General features: G+C 40.3%; 2 protein-coding genes across 11 annotated transcripts in view; both read right to left on the reverse strand.

Moving 5' to 3' along the window:
* LOC118390164 (misshapen-like kinase 1) overlaps nucleotides 1-3,943 on the reverse strand; it is a 64,160-nt gene extending 60,217 nt beyond the window's left edge. For 5 of the 6 annotated variants that reach the window (XM_052457058.1, XM_052457055.1, XM_052457056.1 and 2 more), the window contains exon 1: nucleotides 2,861-3,943. In XM_052457058.1, the coding sequence (XP_052313018.1) occupies nucleotides 2,861-2,917 (57 nt within the window). In that variant the 5' untranslated portion in view covers nucleotides 2,918-3,943. Of the gene's footprint in view, nucleotides 1-2,297; nucleotides 2,464-2,860 lie in introns of those variants that run through there. The other variant, XM_052457057.1, reaches the window with a different exon arrangement.
* A 129-nt stretch (nucleotides 3,944-4,072) lies between these two features.
* Nucleotides 4,073-21,055, reverse strand: part of LOC118390166 (phospholipase D2-like) — a 39,111-nt gene continuing 22,128 nt past the window's right edge. For all 5 annotated transcript variants that reach the window (XM_035780441.2, XM_035780444.2, XM_035780442.2 and 2 more), the window contains 5 exons: nucleotides 13,894-13,940; nucleotides 12,147-12,281; nucleotides 8,598-8,751; nucleotides 7,815-7,932; nucleotides 4,073-7,660 (listed from right to left, as the gene is read on the reverse strand). In XM_035780441.2, the coding sequence (XP_035636334.1) occupies nucleotides 7,436-7,660; nucleotides 7,815-7,932; nucleotides 8,598-8,751; nucleotides 12,147-12,281; nucleotides 13,894-13,940 (679 nt within the window). In that variant the 3' untranslated portion in view covers nucleotides 4,073-7,435. The remainder of the gene's footprint in view (nucleotides 7,661-7,814; nucleotides 7,933-8,597; nucleotides 8,752-12,146; nucleotides 12,282-13,893; nucleotides 13,941-21,055) is intronic.

Below are 21,055 nucleotides of genomic sequence, written 5' to 3' on the forward strand. Positions count from 1 at the left end.
AATCGCCCTACATCAATAAATTTGTTATAACAAACTCTGAATGTGACAGTCAAATGGATGCAGAGGACATGACAAATAAACTAAAAAAAGGGGAATATTTACAGGTTGCTTAGGAGGTAAAGGGAAAGTCAGATGTGTGGAATAAATGTGACTAGTTGTGGAAAATACTAGAGATCAAGAAAAAGAAGGTAAGGAGCAAGCACTGTGTGCATGTTGTGTGTGTCAAACAGGTGCTGTATAGATTACAATATAATTTCTCTGATCGTTTTGAACAATGTAAACACTAAATAAAGTATAAGCATACTAGAGAGTCTGTTGTAACATTTTTTTTGTTAAGCCTTTATTACAGCAGACTTAAAACAGTAGCATTCATTCGTGAATGCAATTTTCTAAATGGAACGGTTTATTCTTGTTTAAGCTCATTATTCTAGGCTTGCTTTATTTTAAAACAAACGCTTGATTGCATTTCAAATCATGAAAGACTCATAATGCTGTGTGATGACATTAATGAATGAATGATTGATTGATACAGTAGCCTATAGAAGTATTGAAATAAAGGCCTAAGTAAGTTACGGTATTAAGACTAAACAGGATGTGCTCTTAGGCCTACAGCTCAATGCGGTTATACAAGGCTTCTATACTAAGCCTACTAATGATAATGACAATTATTATTATAATAATGAGATCAAGAAAAATGAGTGTTATTATTATAATAATTGACAATTTGGAAGTGTAAACACTAAATAAATTATAAATATTACCAGAGTCTGTTCTAATGAAAAAAAGAAGTGTAAAGCCTTTATCACAGCTAATCAAAATTTGTTTACTTGATATGTCATTGCGTGAGGGTTGGTGTTCACGGAATCAGTAGGCTATTAAACAAATACTCAAACAGGCAACAGAAGCAGGTTGTCTTATTTCTGTAGATATATTGATGATTTATAAACAGGCACATTTAACAGTTAGGCTATGGATTATAGACCTAATTAAGTTTGGGTTTCCTCTCTCCTCACATTTCTTAGAAAATAAGGCACGGGCTGTGTTCTCATCTCATTCTGCTGCTGCCTCCCCTGCATCGTTCTCAACACCAATATACTGGTTAACTTTGTTATTATACACAAAGCAACATGCTCTAGGAAAAGGCGCCAATTCAACAGCGCACTGATGTGTTTCAGAACAGTTGAGAGTAGAGGTCGACCGAATAATCGGCACGGTCGATTAATTAGAGACGATTTCAAGTTTTCATAACAATCGGTAATCTGCATTATTGGACGTCGATTATATTGCAATCCACGAGGAGACTGCGTGGCAGGCTGAACATCTGTTCCGTGAGTACAGCAAGGAGCCAAGTTGCCAAGCCAAGTTGCTAGCTAGCATTAAACTTATCTTATGAAAAACAATCAATCTTAACATAATCACTAGTTAACTACACATGGTTGATGATATTACTAGATTAACTATCTTGTTCTGCATTGCAGCCTACTTTGCCAAACGGGTGATGATTTAACAAAAGCGCATTCGCGTCAGGGTATATATGCAGCAGTTTGGACCGCCTGGCTCATTGAGAACTGTGTGAAGACCATTTCTTCCTAATGTAACGGATGTGAAACGGCTAGCTTAGTTAGCGGTGCGCGCTAAACAGCGTTTCAATCGGTGACGTCACTTGCTCTGAGACCTTGAAGTAGTAGTTCCCCTTGCTCTGCAAGGGCCGCAGCTTTTGTGGAGCGATGGGTAACGATGCTTCGTTGGTGACTGTTGTTGATGTGTGCAGAGGGTCCCTGGTTCGCGCCCGGGTATGGGCGAAGGGACAGTCTAAAGTTATACTGTTACACTAACAAAGAACGTAATTCATTGGCCCAAATTTTACATAATTATGACATAACATTGAAGGTTGTGCAATATAATAGCAATATTTAGACTTAGGGTTGCCACCTGTTAGATAAAATACGTAACGGTCTCGTATTTCACTGAAAGAATTCATGTTTTGTTTTCAAAATGATAGTTTCATGTACTGTTATAATCTCCACCCGGCACAGCCAGAAGAGGACTGGCCACCCCTTAGAGCCTGGTTCCTCTCTAGGTTTCTTCATAGGTTCCTGCATTCTACGGAGTAAGTCCTACACATGTGATTCTACATCTGCATTTGCTTGCGGTTTTAGGCTGGGTTTCCGTATAGCACTTTGTGACATTGGCTGATGTAAAAAGGGCTTTATAAATACATTTGATTGATTGATAACACTTGTCTGCAGAGCATTCAAATAACAAAAATGTAATACAACTCTGCACAGTTTACCTACCTCCAAAAACAACGCAACTATCCAAGACTGGCTGCAATCACTCACACAAAAAAAAATCTACATAGTTCAATGCAACTTCCTACACAAATTCGGGAAAAGCAAGGTAAGGCTGGAAATGTTTTGGTGGGGATTCTGTCTCTACTTCCTCCGTCTCTCGCGCGCCTTTACCTCGTCACAGTGAACAACCGAACTCTGACCAATCAGCGCGGTTTTAAATGTTGCTATATTTCTCGTGGGCGTGGTTTTGCACCAAGTTTGGCGTGGACAGTTTTAGACGACTGACCGAACCCGTACGTCTCCACTCAACTCTTGCTGCGCGACAAACGTCATCAGTTTAGGCGCTAGGCGTGTCAGTACAGCCTCTCCCTCAGCAAATACTAATAGTGCTTGCTTGCTAATAAGATTATCGTCAGTCAAAGCTAAAACACATGTTTTACCCACAACTGGCCATTTAACCTAAATAGAACGTTTGCTAGATGGAAGCTCATCAAAACTGAAAAGTACTCGTGTAAGTTTCCAAAAATGACAATCATCAATGAAGCTCTGGCACGCGCCGTACTTACCCTCAAAGCTGCGAGGTCGATGTCATCCAAGCTTCGTGTGGGGGCGTTTTCGGACATACTGGCAAAAGTAGTAAATTAGTTTTAAAAAGTAGCAGCGGGTAGAAAATCCAGGTGGCCCAATGTTTAATTAAGCGGTGTCCTGCACTGTCAGGTCCCGTGCAGACAGATATGGGGGTACCTTATGAGACTTGACTTGCTAACATAAACAACCAGACGCAAAATCGGCAAGGCGAAATGCAGTTAGCTAGCAAGCTAGTCCCATTGCGTTAGAGACCCAATATTGTGCTGCACTCTATGCGTTCATTTTGGCAATATTAATACGTATATGTTGCATGACAATTCGAACGAGGTGGTCATCTACATATACTTTGAATGTTTAACTACACAATACAATTATGTTTGTGAGATTAAACAAAAGTTAGAATAAGTAGCTAGCTAAGTTACCTGGCTAGGTAGCTAGCTGTTGGCTAAATAATAACAGCGCAATAATACGAAGGTGGTCTGCAGCAGAGCTGTTAACGTTATCTAGCTAGCTACCCACGCACAAATCAAAAATAACATTTATTTTGAATAAGCTTGCATTCTTGCTGGCCGTAATTCGCGTCCTGCAGAGATTTAATGTTCCACAAATGACGTTGCAAGCAAATGGCGCGGTCAGTAGATCATATGTAGCCAGCTAGCTACGTCGAATGTCCGACATTCGATATCTGAACACAAACTTTCACTCCTTTCGCGTTGACACAGATCGCGCCTTACACTGCCTGTACCGACGGTGAAAAATGCAGTTTCTGTACGGATCCAATTGTACGAATTTGAGCTGGTTACGTACTTCTAAATATATACTTTAGTTAAGAGTATAGTTGATAACATCCAAGTAATTCCCCGACATATAGTCCATAAACTATTTCATCGCCATGTTTTGGTAACGTTAGCCCTGTTCGTCTGTGTGATCGGCTATGACGTCCCTTTACAGCAAGTGTGCATCTATACACACACACAACACCCTTCCTCTCTACTCTTTTTTTTCTCTCTCTTCCCACTCCCTACCCCGAAGAGTGCTACGGTACTGCATCGGGGACAAATTACCTGAGAGATGATCAGTAAACATACATACTACTGAAGCTGCCTTGGCCTGTAGGCTAGCCTACCTGTCTGACTGGGACAATCACACATGGATTGACATGACTCAAAAACCAGAGGCAAATTAACTAATACTGTTCACATTACAACTTGTAAAAATATTTATTAAATGTTAAAAGATAGCTACATTCGTACAGATGACAATTTTGAAAAATAAAAGCCTATCGACTATACCCTAGTTATTCTAATAATTAAGTGATCAGGCTGGTCTCGTAGTCTAGACGTAACAAAGTAAACGAAAATCCGGGACACTCGTTGCACTGGTATATTTTTCTAAATTTAATTTAACATTTATTTTACTAGGCAAATCAGTTAAGAACAAATTCTTATTTACAATTGCGGCCAAACCCGGACGATGCTGGGACCAATTGTGCGCAGCCCTATGGGATATGTTATGTTTAATATGGTTACATAAGACATGTAACTTAATAAAGCAAATATGAAAGGAGGGTGAGTGCCACTTAGCTAACATTAGCCACAACAACTTGGAATTCGTAACATATGAAATGGACATCCACAAATTAATGCATTCCATACCAAATGTAAAATATACTAATTTGAGCATCCCAGATTTTCGATTACTATGTTACGTCTACCCCTGAGTCCAGGTTGCAAGCATACATACATTTAATGCACATTAAAATGTTAAAATACAGTGAAAGTTAGGTGTACATAAATAAGTAGAAAATACTAAAAGTCATATAAATGTTATTCAAATGTTAAAGAGCTACAACTCCCCTTCTTTCAACATAAAGTAGTATGGTGAATATAATTAACAGAAACAGTATGTGGGAATTCAGAAGTTAAATACAATTCCAGTTCAACTTACTGTGCCAGTGGGCACGACAGTTGGTCATTATGAGAGGGGGGATTTGAGACAAAATATCTAAAGTGTTGTATTATTAAACAGACTTTCCAAATGTGGGTCTGTTGTAGACCCACTTCCTCTCTGCTTACCTCATGTCAAAATTAAAAAGTCCTGCACATGCTCCATATGTGGACAAAAAATGAATAATTTGTGGTGGACTTTTCTTTTGACATGAGGTAAGCAGAGAGGAAGTGGGTCTACAACAGACCCACATATGGAAAGTCTGTTTAATAATACAACACTTTAGATATTTTGTCTCAATTTCCCCCTGTAATAATTACCAACTATCCTACACATATCCACAGTAAGTTGAAATGGAATTGTATTTAACTTCTGGCTTACCACCAACTGTTTTTGTGCAACCCAATGCAATTGAAAACAACGCTAGTGTATGTAAACACATCCGAGTTGCTAAACGCACCTGTAGTAGTGGTGGTGGTATAAGCAGTATCACTAAATAAATGTTACTATTTCAGTTAGTCACCTTTTCCTTGATTAAAACTGTCAAAAAATGACTCATTCCATCCAAGATTAGAAACTGTGCTTTACAAAAACATTTTTTTTCTTTGCTCCCCTTTTTCAAAATATAGTGGAATGTTCTGGACCACTGACAACAGGGTAATAATAATAATAATAATATATGCCATTTAGCAGACGCTTTTATCCAAAGCGACTTACAGTCATGTGTGCATACATTCTACGTATGGGTGGTCCCGGGAATCGAACCCACTACCCTAATTCACTTGGTTGCCATGGTGACGACAAAAAGACTCAACAATTAAAGCACGCCAGGAGCACCCCCTGAATATATTTCTCTCATTCCCCTCTATTCGCCCCATGCCCCTCATGGTCCTTGGTCTTCCTCTTTTGTCATTGCCTATCTTGCAAATCCAATGACCCTCCTTTTACAGAATTTGCTAGGCCACCTTGTCTTCCATTTTGTCATATACCTCTGTCTGATTCAGACTATCGCTCATCTGTCCTTTCCTCTTTCGGCCACAATCTAGTCAGCTCTTTATAACCGTCACCATAACAACCACAAATGTTCTGACAAATTTGCTGGCACTGCATGGAGAGTGGAAGCGAGAGGCAGAGAGAGAAAGAGGCAGGGGGAGAGAGAGGCTGAGAGAGAGAGAGAGAGGAGCTATCCACCCACAACCTTGCAACAATAAATGTACGCAATGTTCCTAAATCATCTGAGACTCTTGACTTCTGATCTCCATTCCTCCTCCTGCCTCATACAGTGGCATTCTGTTCCTGTTATGTTATGTATTGGCAGACTCGTACCTAAGACCTTTAAAAAAAGAAATACTCAGGTTCAGTATTATATTAACAAACACATTTGGTTAGTTGAGTGTGGCAATGATTCAGCCTTATAAAAATGTACATGTGACATTAAAACAGTGGTAATCCTTCAAATAGCCATGTCTCAAAGTCACTTGGAGCACAGGAAAGGCTTAAAATGCGTTAGTATACATCAGGGATAAACTAAATTCAGCCACGGGCCGTTCTTTTCTTGAGTGGATGATCAGGGGGCCGGAACATAATTCAAAATCATTTGTAGACAGCAAATTGACCACAAGATGCCCAAACAGATATAACATTAGACAAAAACATAATCAATTTAAACCTTGCCTACATTTGTATACAATCACATTCACTGAGTGCACAAAACATTAGGAACACATTCCCAATATTGAGTTGCACCCCCTTTTGCCCCTCAGAAAAGCCTCAATTCATCGGGGCATGGACTCTACAAGGTGTCGAAAGTGTTCCACAGGGATGCTGGCCCATGTTGACTCCAATGCTTCCCAGTTGTGTCAAGTTGGCTGGACGCCATTATTGATACACACAGGAAACTGTTGAACATCAAAAAACCAGCAGCTTTGCTGTTCTTGACACACTCAAACCGGTGCACCTGGCCCCTATCATACCCCGTTCAAAGGCAGTTGCCCATTCCTCCTCTGAATGGTACACACAATCTATGTCTCAATTGTCTCAAGGCTAAAAAATCCTCCTTTAAATCTGCCTTTCACCTGGTCAGTCTGTCATGGAAAGAGCAGGCGTTCCTAATGTTTTATACACTGTGGATATCTCTCCATTATGCGTGGGAATACCTTGGAACAGATTCCAAAATTAAAATCACTGAGCTGATTTGCTGGTGTTTTTACAGTCTTTTGTGTCCCCCAAAAAATATATTTTTTATTTATTTATTTGCTCAGAAAACATGGGGGGCCAAATAAAATGACCTGTGAGCCGCCAATTGGGGAACCCTGGGATACATTATCATCTGGTTTGTTTTGAAATGTTTGACCGTTTTAACAGAGTTAAAATCCACTCTGTATCAACAGCTACAGTATGTAAATATCTTGCATCTAATTGCATTCTTCGAAGATACATCAGTTAGTGTTTTTGAGCTAGGTCAGTTTAGAATACATTTTGTTCCAATCTTTTTATTAATAAAGGAGTGGTATCTGGCAAAGATGATAAAATCTATAAAGCGCTCCCCTTCTTTACTGGGATATTTCAGTGTCATCCTGGCTCTTGTGGCTGGTAGCCTGGTACTCTTATGTCCAGAGTCCCGTAGGAGCCATGCCCTCTTTGCTGCCCAGTGGGGGGAGCAGACTCTCCTCTGACAGGAAGTTGAGGGGGAAGTGGACCAGTAGCCCCCTGATGGCCTCCAGCTCCTCTTTAGCCTGCTGAGGGTCTGTGTCACACAGGCGCTCCAGGCCTGAATGCTCCTTCAGCTCCCTCATGCTGTGGACAGAGTTGCAGGGGAGGCAGCGGAAGACCTGTTCCAGGTAAAGGGAAGGAAAGTAACAGTCAAGGGGAAAGGTGAGCAGCAGAGGACAGGGAGGGAGGTTAAAGGGAAAGAGAGACTAATAACGATGCACATGAAAAAGAGATCCAAACATAGCTTTTAGTCGTATTAATTTACATGTATACCTTGCCATAAATCTTAGCATTCAGTTTTGCCGCCGCGTTCCATCCCAACAAGAAAAAACGGTCGCTGATTGGGTCATCAATATCGATCTTGGGGTCAGAATCAGCTCCTAAAAGCACCCTGGGAAGCACATGCACAGAGTCAGTTACTGCCAAGCAGCTACGTTAACTGCACATTCAAACTGTTGATAGAGTGACAGTTTGTAATACAGTAGCTGAGTGAAGGTTGGTGCACAAATTCATATTTAAAAAAATAAAACAGAATTCCTTCATACAGAGAATGAAGACCACGCTTGCGCACGATTGTCATCTGAGATGGTTCCCTTGGAAACTAGAGGATATACTTGGTAGCTGCTGATTCGAGCCAAAACTAATAGCTCTGCTGGCATAATAGGCTTCAGGCAAGCTCTGTGAAGTGTATCCATACTCTGTCTAGGACTCCAAGGGACAGTTTTAGGGCATCACAAATGCCAACAATTACTAATCAATAGATCCATCTACTAGTAGTGGAGTCAGCGTTATTAGTATGTCAGTGTAGGGACCTTGGTTACCCCCTCCCTCACTAACATAAGAATGACTGTGGGAGTTGTTCATCTCCTGAGAAGTGATTGACTTCTGCAGAAGGGATAACCCTTTCAAGTCCAAACACATCCAGGTTCACCCCAGCTATATCATGTATATACCCCTCAAACTCAGTGAACCTCTATCAGTGAACTAATTTAATGTAAAATCCCAGAGAGTGCAGAAGAGTATCGACCCTACTGTCATATTTTCCATAGTCCTGACCTGAAACACTCTTTGCGCAGTGCTAAAGTGAGGGGTCCGGCCTGGTACTCCTCTCCTCCCATTACGGAGGGGACCCTCTCCTCATCCTCCACCAGCAAAGCCAGCTCACTGTCCCGGCTGCCCAGCATACTGCGGTCATTGATGTTGGCCGAGCCTGGATGGAGGGAGCACAGAGAGTGTAGGGAATAGAAATCGGAGAGGAAAGAGAGAGACCCAGAAAGAGAGAGCAAACCGGAGAGTGTAGTAACAGTACTTATATCAGTGATGTTGGCCATAGATTCTGCAGCGACTTACTTTATTGTAAGCATGTGAGTTGATAGCAGCAAACTTTCTTAATACCAAGTTGGGGAAGATAGAAGGTTAACAAAAAACACTGTTTACAAAACCCTTTTCCTGTGTCAAGGACTCTTATCTAGCTGAGAGGAGCACCATAATTACCCTACCCAGTCCCAGTGTAATTGTAATCATATCATAGTATGGAACATCCCACTTGGCACAACGTGGTTGAATAAACTTTGTTTTAATGTAATTTACTCTCTCTATTGTGACATGAAATCTACTTGGAAAATACATTAGATTTGAAAAAAGTAATCAAAGTAAACTTGTTTTGAGGGTGAAATTTCAACCACAGGATTATGTTATCATGGTAACCCATTTTCAACATAGACAAACCTTGTATGAAATATGTTTAGTTTGTACCTTTGAAACAACGTCAGATCTTCAACATTATATCCACTATCAGAAGAAAACTATAGGCTGCGCAGCACCTCCTACTGGAAAGTTGATTATCTATAGCTATCCGTTTGGTCTTCCATCCAGGATTTTAACAAAGCCCAGCCCTTCTTAACTTTGATTTGTCACAGACTACTACCAATGTGCTATTGCAAGAATGATTATTGAGAGATCTCTTACTATAACTCCTACTGGAAAGTTGATTATCTATAGCTATCTGCGACCATGGTGCTTGGTCTTCCATCCAGGCCCTACACCCAAACAAGGGCACTTTTAACAAAGCCCAGCCCTTCTGTAACTTTGGCTCCCCAATTTGTCACAGACTACTACCAATGTGCTTCTCATTGCACTAGAATGACTGGATGTCATAAGGTGAGAGAAGTCTCTTAATAACTAAATGTAAATGTAACTTCACTGTTGTAATTAAACTAATTCCAAAGGGTAGGTTTAACAGAGCAAATGTTAAAGGATAGCAATCGACTCAAAACGTTTGTGCATTTTATTTTATTTTATCTAGTCCTATTCTTTAAAGAGATGCCCCGGTACTTTTGTATACTTTTAGCCAGTAGTTAAATAGCACTTTGCTGTCACATATGGGGAAATGGTGAGGGGCTGAAGGAAGCTCATTGGCTGAAATTCAAATGGCTGGGGGACTGGCTCACATGGGGGGAAAATTATTCAGCACAGCTTCCAGAAACAATTGCTATAATCTGCACAGAATCTCAAACAGCACTGATCACATCCACTATGTACTTTTAATGTAACTTCAACTGCAATCCAGGTCATTTGGTGGTGCTATTAGATGAAGCAGAGTGATAATACATAAAGTTATTGTATAAATACAAAATATATGACACTGATTTCCAATTTGAACTTTGTTGTGCTTTTAAATGGTTGAAAGTGCAGTGATAACACATTTATATGACAACTAAACCAAAAATCTAACATTGTTTTTCCATTGGATTTGGTAGTGCTTTTAGATGGTTGAAAGCATATAGTGACAAAGGTACATTGGGAATTAAACATACTTCTGGTTGTCTTTTTGAGTGGGTTGATAAAAGGTTGAAATCGCATTGTCCACGTTGAAATGACGTGGTTGTTCCAGTGCATATGCGCTACGAGTCTCAAGTTTGGGGAAGCTAATTTTCACCATAAAAATGCACCTTTATAATAAAGCATTCCATGCATCATCACATTTGCAGACTTATGTAAGATGGCCTACTATTCCTAATGTGATGAGCAGATTGGATAGTCATAATTTAGCCAAATAATATAACTCAAACACTGTTCGCAAAAAGACTGTTCAAAGCAGCGTGTGGGGAATAGGCCTAGACGAGGGTATATTTAAGTAATAAGGCCCGAGGAGGTGTAGTATATTGCCAATATACCACGTTTAAGGCCTGTTCTTAGGCACAACGCAAAACCGAGTGCCTGGGTACAGACCTTAGCCGTGGTATATTGGCCCTATAACGCCCAAGATTCCTTATTGCTATTATACACTGGTTACCAACGTAATTAGAGCAGTAAAAAGAAAATGTTTTGTCATACCCGTTTTATACGGTCTGATATACCACGGCTGTCAGCCAAATCAGCATTCAGGGCTCAAACCACCCAGTTTATAATATATATATTTCTTACCATTTCTTTTCACAGAAGAAATGTGGCCTTTTATAAACACATTTCATGCAATTCTACTGTACTTTATTTGACTGGAGACATAAGTATAATCTTTTAAAATACAATAATCTGCTAACTGACAAATAGATCAATAAAAATGATGTTGTCTGCAACATTCTAATAGGCCAACAAAAAGGAGAGACCAAATACTGTCCAAAAACAAAGTGCCACTAACCCAATAATAAAGACAGTGAATATGCACACTCACTGGGGATATGGCCGATGCTACGCTGCTGGCAATAAGATAGGCTAATGTTCGCTCAATTAAGTTGTGAATTTGTATAACTAAAAGACAGATTGAGAGTATTTTCATTGTCTTCTCTTTACAGGAATAGCCATTTGTTTTCCAAACTATGTTTTCCCACAATTGTAATTTGAAATATTGCGATATGCCTGGCTGGGCTTCTCGTTCACTGACATTCGCAATTCAATAATCATCTATTTGGTATTTGCCAAATGCGCTGCCCAAATTAGAGGCCCTTCCGACAGGCTATGCGATTTAAAACAACAACAGCTTTTTATTTTTAAGAAGCTCATGATTCTCCGATCCTCCAAAATCATCCTTACTGGTGTACTAGCCTTTTTTGAATGATTCTATTTATTTCTGTATAGATAGGAGTAGGCTAAATAGGCTATATCATTTTGGCAATTTAATTCAATTTACTTTAGGGGAAGCTTAGCTTAGCAGTGGGATGCCAGATGAAGAGTTTCAGTGGGTGGCGAACAAAAGGGAGGGACATTACACAGTGTGGAGTGTATGTGTATAAACATCCTACTACAAACCATAACATATTGTATAATGATATCATTAAAGATCGCATTAATCTTTAATGAGGGTGGTGCCTTTTAAGTTCCCCTCCCTCACCCTCCCCTTAAGTCCAGGATGGATGTATATATAGCAGCATGTTTTTTCATCTTGTGATTATTATGCAGAGGCAGTAATTAGCAGCCTGTGATTGATCCCAGCAATGAGTCACAGCCAGCATTGGAAATGGCACCCTAACCCCTATTTAGTACACTCATTTTGTCAAGAGCAAAATGACTTCATTATATAAGGAATAAGGTGCCATTCCAGACACAATTATGTGTCATCTCATCTCTGAATCTGTCTCAAGTATGGCTGTGATGATGGTGACTCACCGATGATGTAGCGACGGTCATCAGCTATGAGGGTCTTGCTGTGTACGTAGATGAGCTCTGTGACCAGGGACTGGGAGATCTGGGAGTGCGTGCGCAGGCCACACAGGGTGATGTACTTGCTCCACTGGTTCTCAACTGGGGGGAGGGGGACACACTGGTTGGTTGGCACACTGGCATACAGCTGAAGCCAATGAAAAAATGAACGCTAAGGAAACGGGAGCACAATTTAAACATGAGAAGACACATGGCATTATCGGAAAAGAGGATGAACTGATTAAGTATGAGGAGAATGGAGAACTATACTATAGTTAGTATAGATAGTAAAGGCAGATGCACAAAAATAATGTGGTCACCCCTTCAAAATTAGTAGAATCCGCTATTTCAGCCACATCTGTTGCTGACAGGTGTATAAAAAAATCAAGCACACAACTATGCAATCTCCATAGATAAACTTTGGCAGTAAAATGGCCCATACTGAAGAGCTCAGTGCCTTTCAATGTTGCACCGTCATAGAATACCCCTTTTCAACAAGTCAGTTCGTCAAATTTCTGCCCTGCTAGAGCTGCCCCGGTCAACTGTGAGTGCTGTTATTGTGCAATGGAAATGTCTAGGAGCAACAACGGCTCAGCCGTGAAGTGGTAGGCCACACAAGGTCACAGAACGGAACTGCCGAGTGCTGAAGCGTGTGGTGCGTAAAAATTGTCTGCATTCGGTTGCAACACTTACTACCGCGTTCCAAACTGCCTCTGGAAGCAACGTCAACACAAAAACTGTTCGTCGGGAGCTTCATGAAATGGGTTTCCATGGCCAAGCAGCCGCAAACAAGCCTAAGATCATCATGCACAATGCCGAGCGTCGGCTTGAGTGGTGTAAAGCTCATCGCCATTGGACTGGAGGAGTGGAAACGCGTTCTCTGGAGTGATGAATCACAATGCACCATATGGCAGTCCGATGGATGAATCTGGGTTTGGCGGATGCCAGGAGAACGCTACCTGCCCGAATGCATAGTGCCAACTGTAAAGTTTGGTGCAGGACGAATAATGAAACATCTAGACCAGGTGTGGGCAATTCCAGTCCTCGGTGTCACAGTTTTACCCTAGCTAATACACGTGACTCCAATAATCACCTAATCATGATCTTCAGGTTAAAATGCAATTTGATTAATCAGCTGTGTTTGCTAGGGATAGAGAAAAGGTGTGACACCAATCAGGCCCTCGAGGACTGGAGTTGCCCACCCCTGATCTAGACAATTCTGTGCTTCCAACTTTTTGGCAACGGTTTGGGGAAGACCCTTTCCTGTTTCAGCATGATAATGCTGTCCATATAGAAATGGTTTTGTTGAGATCGGTGTGGAAGAACTTGACTGGCCAGCACAGACTTCAACCCCATCGAACACCTTTGGGATGAATTGGAACGCCGACTGTGAGCTTAACATCAGTGCCCGACCTCACTAATGCTCTTGTAGCTGAATGGAAGCAAGTCCCCGCAGCAATGTTCCAACATCTAGTGGAAAGCCTTCCCAGAAGAGTGGAAGCTGTTATAGCAGCAAAAGGGGGACCAACTTCATATTAATGCCCATGATTTTGGAATGAGATGTTCGACAAGCAGGTGTCCACATACTTTTGGCCATGTAGTGTACCTATGAGTTTTCAGTTAGCGGGAGGATAAGCCAAACATAAGAGAAAAAGACAAGCAGAAATGTTATCAGAGATGACAGATATTAGGTTGAATTGGAAAGAAAACTCACGTTCTCTCAATCTCATCAGTATGGAGTACTCTCCACGGCACATGGTCCTGTGACAAATACATATTACTTATAGCATCAAAACAACAATCTCAGTTGTCTAAAAAACAAAATCACTACAAAATGAAATGTTTTAACATCATACAGTATGACCTAAGTGATTATGTCTTAGTGTCTATGCAGTAAAACAAAATTGGTTCTGTGAAAGTTCTGCAATGTTCTCATAACACAAAACTGATGACTATAGAATGTGTATAAAACGTTTGCCTGATGTTGCAAGAACGTTCTTAGAACACATTTACAGTCAGGTGAAAACATTGTGGAGACATCCCAAAATATATGTTACCAAAACACAAAAACTTTCCAGCTTGTGTGGCTGATTCTACAATGTTTCATTTAGGGTACAAAAAATATTCACCTGATGTTGCAAGAATGTTCCTAGCACACATTTCATCTGTTCTTTAAAGGCTCCCAGAATATTTATTTAGGTTGTGGTAACATGACACTAGATAGCATTTTGGGAACAAAAAAAAAAACTGTCCATTCAGAAAATGTTTGTATCATAGTGCACAAAACATTCCTTTGTTGTTGCAAGAATGTTGACAGAACAGCCGTTCTGGGTTCTTTAAATGGTTCCCAGAACATTTAATTTGGTTGTGTGGGTACAGTGTGGGTATATTACAAGAGACACATTCCTAAAACAGAAAATATGCTCAGTTGTGATGACATTCATTACAATGTTAAAATTGGGTTGCACAGAAAAATCCTAGAATGTTGTAAAAATGTTGAAAGAACACCTGGTCTAAGGTTTTTAGTTTCCCAGAACATTTAATTAAGTTATGGGAGATGTCTGGGATGTTGCAAGAATATTCTTGCAATGTTCATATAGGCTGCACAGAACATTCCCACAATGTTGCACAACTTCCCAAAAAGTATGTTTTTATGACGTTTATATCATATTTGTTTAAAGTTTAAAATAATAGTCCATTGATGATCACGAATGCATTTACCTCTTGGAGGTCCACAGGACGTTTCAAGAACATTTAGAAAATGTTGTATTTAAGTTTTTACCTACTATTACAACAACATTCTCAGCATACAAATATGTACATCCTTAAAGCATAAGAAAGCCAATTGGAATATAGAGTGAGGGAAAAAAGTATTTGATCCCCTGCTGATTTTGTACGTTTGCCCACTGACAAAGAAATTATCAGTCTATAATTTTAATGGTAGGTTTATTTGAACAGTGAGACAGAATAACAACAACAAAAAAACAGAAAAACGCATTTGTCAAAAATGTTATAAATTGATTTGCATTTTAAATTAGGTAAATAAGTATTTGACCCTCTCTCAATCAGAAAGATTTCTGGCTCCCAGGTGTCTTTTATACAGGTAATGAGCTGAGATTAGGAGAACACTCTTAAAGGGAGTGCTCCTAATCTCAGTTTGTTACCTGTATAAAAGACACCCGTCCACAGAAGTAATCAATCAATCAGATTCCAAACTCTCCACCATGGTCAAGACCAAAGAGCTCTCAGAGGATGTCAGGGACAAGATTGTAGACCTACACAAGGCTGGAATGGGCTACAAGACCATCGCCAAGCAGCTTGGTGAGAAGGTGACAACAGTTGGTGCGATTATTCGCAAATGGAAGAAACACAAAAGAACTGTCAATCTCCCTCGACCTGGGGCTCCATGCAAGATCTCACCTCGTGGAGTTGCAATGTTCATGAGAATGGTGAGGAATCAGCCCAGAACTACACAGGAGGATCTTGTGTGCTTCGTCCTTAAAGTTGCAGCGTACTGCAGCATAGTTTGCGTGGTGCCACAGAATTCTATGGCAAGTTATTTAAGTGACAACCACTGGTACCATTAATGCTTGTTAGTGCTAGTTTGACCACCAGAGGGCATCTTTTAGAAGCATTTGATAGCCTTCAATAGTGGCTGTACTAGAGAATTTAAAAACTATTTTAAATTAGTATATGGGACGGATTTTAAGAAATGTAGCTTAATTCATTTGATTAATATTATGGAGTTTCTATTCTAAAGAAAATTTTTAAAAACTCTGTGGAACGGAAAATATGGCGCTGTATAACATGACGGTCGGGAGTAGGCTACATTACTTGGCTATTTAGCTAAAGAATCTCCGTGTCGTGCGGGTACACGGGAGACCGGGGTTCAATTACCCGATGGGGAGGAAGGAGTAGGCTGTCCTTGTAAATAATAATTTGTTCTTAACTGACTTGCCTAGGTAAATAAAAGGTTACACTAAGAGCATAACATTTCTACACCCTAATTGTAGTCTAACCAAGACCCAAATGGAAATTGTCAAAATAAAAAATCTCATTAATTTATCAAGACCAGTCCCCATGCTTTTCTCAGAGCAGTGCAAAACAGTGCTAAAATAGTTGTATCCTATTGCTTCTAACTTCAATCGGCTCTTTAAATAAATAAGACCTACACCACTTTTAACAGCACATTACTCAACACTAGTTAGACTCATGTCGCTAACGGTAGGACTACAGTATATCGAAAAATAAACATGACGTGACTCTCCGACATATAGAGGATTGGAGGATATTTATGTAATTCAGTGATATTTAGTCCCATAGTAATTTGTTATGGATCCCATAACTAAATAAACATTGGCATTTTGAAATAGTATTTTTATCATTATTTTATTAACGAAAGCATAAAGATGCCATTATTAGTTACATTGTTTTAGTTTGAACGTGCAGACTGGCACTAAGAACAGCTGGAACGATTCCCTAGTCAGCGCCATTATTAGAGTGTTGCTCTGTGCTACCCAGTGTGGTGGAGCGGTCTGGTCTGAAGAAATGAAGTGGTGATGCAGGGTACCATACTAAACCACAAATTACCTCTAAATACCGCAGCATAATCTCAAAACTTTGTGGAGCAACCACTGTATGCTCGCTTTGAATCTATACCTACATGTTTCAAGCAGTCCACCATAGTTCCTGTGCCCAAGAACGCCAAGGTATCGCCCCACAGCGCTCATATCTGTAGCCATGAAATGCTTTGAAAGGCTCACATCAACACCCTGGACCCACTTCAATTCGAATACCACCCCAACAGATCCACAGTCTATGCAATCTCTATAACACTCCACACTGCCCTCTCCCACCTGGACAAGAGAAATACCTATGTGAATGCTGTTCATTGACTACAGATCAGCGTTCAACACCTCCAAACTAAGGACCCTGGGACTGAACACTTCCCTCTGCAACTGGATTGTGGACTTCATGGGTTCATTCTTAGTCCCCTCCAGTACTCCCTGTTCAGCCACGAATGTGTGGCCGTACACCACTCCAACACCATCATTAAGTTTGCTAACGACACAACGGTGGTAGGCCTGATCACTGACGACGATGAGACAAAGACCTGGCAACCCCTCCCTCAATGTGAGCAAGACAAAGGAGCATATCATGGACTATAGGAAATGGAGGGCCGTAAAAGACCTGCCTTGGGAACCAAACATTGCAGGTTCAAACCCCACATGTGCAGATTGTCAACATATCAAGTGTAAAACATATGGTTGTGTTAGTATGATTGAATGCTGTTCACACTGCATAAAAAAATGCAGTGTGTCTATCACCTTGTAGTGATCCTACAGTGGCAAGAAAAAGTATGTGAAACCTTTCTGCATACATTTCTCATCAAATTTGATCTTCATCGAAGTCACAACAAGACAAACATTGTGTGCTTAAACTAATAACACACAAATTATTGTATTTTTCTTGTCTATATTGAATACATAATTTAAACCTTCACAGTGTAGGTTGTAAAAAGTATGTGAACCCCAAGGCTAATGACTTCTCCAAAAGCTAATTGGAGTCAGGAGTCAACTAACCTGGAGTCCAATCAATGAGATGCTATTTAGAGCCGCCTTGCCCGATAAAAAACACTCACAAAATTTGAGTTTGCGTTTCACAAGAAGCATTGCCTGATGTGAACCATGCCTGGAACAAAATAAATCTCAGAAGACCTACGATTAAGAATTGTTGACTTGCATGAAGCTGGAAAGGGTTACAAAAGTATCTCTAAAAGCCTTGATGCTCATCAGTCCACGATAAGACAAATTGTCTATAAACAGAGAAAGTTCTGCACTGTTGCTACTCTCTCTAGGAGTGGCCATCCTGCAAAGATGACTACAAGAGCACAGCGCAGAATGCTCAATGAGGTTAAGAAGACTCCTAGAGTGTCAGCTAAAGACTTAAAGAAATCTCTGGAACATGCTAACATCTCCGTTGACGAGTCTACGCTAGGTAAAACACTAAACAAGAATGGTGTTCATGGGAGGACACCACGGAAGAAGCCACTGCTGTCCAAAAAAACATTCTGAAGTTTGCAAAAGTGCACCTGGATGTTTCACAGCGCTACTGGCAAAATATTCTGTGGACAGATGAAACTAAAGTTGAGTTGTTTGGAAGGAACACACAACAGTATGTGTGGAGAAAAAAAGGCACAGCACACCAACATCAAAACCTCATCCCAACTGTAAAGTATGGTGGAGGGAGCATCATGGTTTGGGGCTGCTTTGCTGCCTCAGAGCCTGGACAGCTTACTATCGTCGACGGAATAATTAATTCCCAAGTTTACCAAGACATTTTGCAGGAGAATGTAAGGCTATCTGTCCGCCAATTGAAGCTCAACAAAAATTGGGGGATGCAACTGGACAACAACACAAAACACAGAAGTAAATCAACAACAGAATGGCTTCAACAGAGGAAAATACGCCTTCTGGAGTGGCCCAGTCAGAGTCCTGACCTCAACCCAATTGAGATGTGGCATGACCTCAAGAGAGCAGTTCACACCAAACATCCCAAGAATGCTGAACTGAAACTGTTTTGTAAAGAGGAATGGTCCAAAATTCCTTCTGACCTTTGTGCAGGTCTGATCCGCAACTACAGAAAACATTTGGTTGAGGTTATTGCTGCCAAAGGAGGGTCAACCTGTTATTAAATCCAAGGGTTCACATACTTTTTCCACCCTGCACTGTGAATGTTTACACGGTGTGTTCAATAAAGACATGAAAACGTATAATTGTTTGTGTTATTAGTTTAAGCAGACTGTGTCTATTGTTGTGACCTAGATGATCAGATCAAATCTTATTATCAATTCATGTAGAACTCCAGGTATTTCCAAAGAGTTCACATACTTTTTCTTGCCACGCTATGTGTTGTGATAATTGGGTTGTTTGCTCTATAATCTGTTAATTCATGTCTTCCGACCATGATCTAAAGGTCGAGACAATAAGAAGACACTGTAGCAGAATTCAACTACACCTTCGTTTTAACACAAAAACAGATAGCAACCTCTGTCCACAAAAGCATATTTCATGTACAGTAACAGACAGTTAGATGACCTACAGCATGGTCAAGCAAGTTAATGCTTCCAACATTTTCGGACCACTAAACAACTATTGATTTATAACCACAGAGAGTTAACCGCAAGACGGAAAGAAAACAGGAGCTGCCTCCAATATTCCAGCACCATTTCAACATCATCAAATCACCTCTGCTTAGTCTAATACAGTGACAACTAAAAAGAAACCAAAAACAGTCCAATCAACGTAAGCTAAATATGATGTGGCTCGTCCATGGTTCTGATTTATGTGTGCGTGTGAGTTTGTGCAAGTACAAAAACATGTTGACACCCTACTTGTAGAGAAACGCCAATGGATGATGGCTTCCACTCTTATGTTGAAGAAACAGTCTATCACTGTCATATAGTACACACTTTTAGTTTTTGTTGTCCTAGGCTATCTGGGGAAGGGTTCTGACTTCTAAACTTGAAAATATGAAATATCCTTATTCATGTCACAGAGAGGGGGATGAAGAACGTTTGCATTCTGTCAGAATATGTTATTGTTAGACATCAGGGATCCTATGGGGAGGAGTGAGGAATTTGGGGCCGAGGTCAGGTCAGATGAGGTGAGGAAGAACAGATATCAAAGTTCTGTCTAGCAACAGAGGTGTATTGGCTGTTCAGAGGTGTAAGGAGGAGATTCAGGTGGAAGGGTTAAATATCAGTGCTTGTTTGAATATGTCTTTGTCTCATGCAGCTGTATGACACGGTGGGTGAATAAACTTGGTTTGAGATTTACTAATCTTCCATGAGTTTTTACTGTGTTTATTTAGACCCTAACACTGGCAAAAATGCTTGCTTGCTAGCCTAACTTCCATTCATGGTCAATATTAGCTAGTCAACATTAGCCATCTACATCGAGCTACAAATTGAACTTCTATCCTCTCAGGCCAGGGGCACAACAATGTATGAATTAATGGTTGGATCAGAATTGCAGTTATAATCATTGGTCAATACGGAGAATTAAGTAAAACCACACATCCAAATCCCCATCTCCATCCATGGCTAACTTAGGAAAGGGACAATTTTATCTAGCTGGCTAGCCACCGGAGGACAACAACACAACAAGATTCAACAATTCAAGTTCAGTCAATGACATATGCTCAGTTACACCAAGTCCAAGCTGGCTTTCCTTGACACTTTTTTTTCAGTACGCCAGGACCATTCACTTTTTTTTGTCAAAAGGAAGCCAGATACTCACTGGCTTCCCTTGCCTTCAATGTCATACTCGTTTGGACCAGACAGCATCAGAGAGAGAGAGGGGCACAGTTTCGCTCACTTGGATGCTTTCTAGTGAGATACATTCAGCCTCTTGCAAAATGAAGGAAAATTATGAAACACACAGAGAAAAAATTATTATTATTTACTAATTAAAAAAAAAAAAGGTATATTTTGGTGGGGGAAGCCTGGCTTGCCTTGGCATCCATAAATACACGCCATTGCCTACAATATAGTCCTCAAATGCGAATTGCCATAAAATCTGGAGAGAAACATAATGGGGATGTATTCAAATCGGCTTTAAGGAGCTACACATTTGCATGCTGAGCATGTTGTGGTATTATTAGATCAAACTTAAATATAACATTTTATAAATGTTCTTGAAATGTCCTGCAGACCTCCAAGAGGTAAATGTATATTGTGTGAACAATGGAATATTATGTTAAACCTTAACAAAATGAGCTATGAACATCGTAAAAACTGACTTATTTGGACATTTTGGAACATTGTGGGAATGTAACCTTCGTGAATATCAAAATAATTTTCTTGCAACATCCCA

The sequence above is a fragment of the Oncorhynchus keta genome, chromosome 11 (assembly GCF_023373465.1).
Source record: "Oncorhynchus keta strain PuntledgeMale-10-30-2019 chromosome 11, Oket_V2, whole genome shotgun sequence".
NCBI lineage: Eukaryota > Metazoa > Chordata > Actinopteri > Salmoniformes > Salmonidae > Oncorhynchus > Oncorhynchus keta.